This window comes from Lygodium microphyllum, chromosome 22, assembly GCF_053477565.2.
Source record: "Lygodium microphyllum isolate KBCC chromosome 22, Lygodium_microphyllum_v1.1.10, whole genome shotgun sequence".
In the NCBI taxonomy this organism is placed as follows: Eukaryota; Viridiplantae; Streptophyta; class Polypodiopsida; order Schizaeales; family Lygodiaceae; genus Lygodium; species Lygodium microphyllum.
This window is the reverse complement of record NC_141156.1, coordinates 80,232,521-80,234,946: the sequence shown is the minus strand read 5'-3', so window position 1 is coordinate 80,234,946 and position 2,426 is coordinate 80,232,521. Positions and strand designations below refer to the sequence as shown.

Below are 2,426 nucleotides of genomic sequence, written 5' to 3'. Positions count from 1 at the left end.
TTTTACCCTATAGGGTGGGTGAATTTTGGAGGATTTTGAACGTAATTCGTGGAAACGGTAGGCTCGGTAATGACGAACCTCTTAGAGTATGTGCCGGACCTGGGTTGGTTGGCCGGGCAGGGCGAGACAGGAGGTGCGTCTCTTTGGGGTTTGGGGTGGGGGAGAGAGAGAGAGAGAGAGACACACACACACACACAGACTCCGGGGGAGAGAGAGAGAGAGAGAGAGAGAGAGAGAGATGGGTAAGAGCGACGAGGACGAGGAGGACGTGATTGTGTCTCTGCAGAGGCCAAGGTACCCGGCACCCCTGCTAGCAAGGGCCGCCTCCTGCCCCGCCTCTCTCTCCAACAAGAGGAAGAGCCGCCACCACGTCAGCAAAAAAGAGGGGGAACAGGACGCCCCCGCCCCCGCCCCCGCCCCCGAGACTGCAGGCCCCGCGCATCTGTGGAGCCCGCCGCCCCTGCCCCGGCACGTGCAGCGCCAGCTGGATGGCGCAGGCCTGGAGCCTCTGCGCCTCCTGCACGCCCTCGCGACACTTGGCCTTCCCTCCTCCTGCCAGCGCATCACCGCCCAGTCCGCCTACCTCACGGACCGGCTTCTCCGAGCCTGCCTGCGGGCCCCGCCGCCCCACCCTGGCCCCCTCTCCCGCGCCGCCTCCGCCGCCCCCCGCCAACGCCCCCTCCTCTGGTGCGCCGGCCTCCTCCGCCTCATGTCCGACAAGCTCGAGGCCAAGATGTGCCACTACAACGCCAACATGCCCTCCCTCTGGGCCGACCTCCTCGCCGCCCTCGCCCCCCGCCCCCACGCGCGTGACCCCCTCCTTCTCGCCCTCCTCTCCGAGGTCTCCGACCTCGTGTGCTCCTTTGGTGTCTTCCTTAAGGACGCCCAAGCCTTTTATGACAATGTTGACTCCGAGTTGACCGCCCTTGAGGCCTTCCTCGCCCTCATCAATGATGACCGGGACCACCTCCGGCAGCGTCGGAAAAGGCGTCGCACCGCACTCTTTGTGATCCTAATCCTTGTCATTCTGTTGCTTGGAGCCCTCTTTCCGGCACTACCTTTGCTTAAGGGCAACTTTCGTGGCCTTACCGGTACCGCCATTACCACCACCACCACTACCGCTACCACTCCTCGCAACAGGACCCCCACCACCACAAGCCACAATTTCTTTAGGAAGAAGACCTAAGAGAAGTGAGCATTCCATTACTGATCAAATTGCCTCTAAGAAGAGAGCCTAAGCATGTGTCCATTACTTTGGAGTGCTAGCGTTTCAATGATGTCAGCACATTACTTTCAAGTGCTTGCTAGCTTTTCAATGAAGTCGAAAGGTTCTGCCAAAAGGCGGGGGGGGGGGGGGGGGGGGGGGAGGGAAGCACATGGGAACATATCAACTACAATGGGTGGGGGTCCTTTTCAAGCCCTCCAAAACCTTTTCAATTCACTACGAATACAAAGACTTGGGCACCCTATTTTTCTTTGCCATTTGAAAACACATGAGGACATATCAACTCAAAGGCAAGGTTATGATGAACTAGGGCAAGACAACACTTCACAAATGGGATAATCAATAAGTTGATTTCAAGTTGAATTACCTTCAAGATTCTCACATCCACATCTTTGATTTGAATTCACAAAATATTTCAACTTGAGTGAAGCTACTACTACAATTCTTGCAACCTCAAGAGTTAGACATGAATTGCCATTATGCCTTGTATTTCAATGCTAAAAGGGGAGAGCATGGCATTGGGAATCCCACTTCAAACAACTACAGAGTACGAGCATGCAAAATTTCTTGAATTTTAAGATGCTTACTCTTAATATCTAAGCTTATTGTCACTACTTGTCGCTTAAGTAATTAGTAGTGTATCTTAATCTTTGATGCTCACTTGGCAAAGTTTATTGTTTAGAAATTATTTTATTCTTTTGAATGATCAATTCATGCTCATACCATAAGCTGTGTACACTTAAAGAGCTAAATAAAGATATGCAAATAATAAAGCTTTGCTATGCTTCCATAGAGTTAGAAGAGTGGTTTGCCTTGAACACAAATCTGATTGTAAGCCTATGTAAGTTATAGTCTATGAATGAATGTAGACAAATGCACAATGATTGCATAGGCTATGATACTTTTGTACTATAATCACAAATAGCCCTTAATATTCACATTATTGAGACCTAAATATTAGACATTTTGTGATAGTTTTCTTTATTTGAAAAATTAGCCCATTAAAAGTTGATAAAGGCTAAATAGCACATGTAAGATCTTGATCTTTACATCCACTGTAATAATTTCTAAACATCAATAAATAGCACATGAAAGGTCTTGATCTTTACATTCCATGATACTAACTTCTAATCATAGAATTAAAAAGCAGTTTCCAGCTCTAGCAAATGCAAAACAATGCCAATAGTATTCCGTTTGTTGA

The 2,426-nt window shown here is 49.3% G+C and overlaps 1 protein-coding gene across 1 annotated transcript; it reads left to right on the top strand.

Moving 5' to 3' along the window:
* The first annotated feature begins 221 nt into the window (after positions 1-221).
* Positions 222-1,295, top strand: LOC148017334 (uncharacterized). The gene has a single exon (XM_087663116.1). The coding sequence runs from the start codon at positions 239-241 to the stop codon at positions 1,184-1,186; it is 948 nt and encodes a 315-aa protein (XP_087519242.1). The 5' UTR covers positions 222-238; the 3' UTR covers positions 1,187-1,295.
* The last annotated feature ends 1,131 nt before the right edge of the window (positions 1,296-2,426 follow it).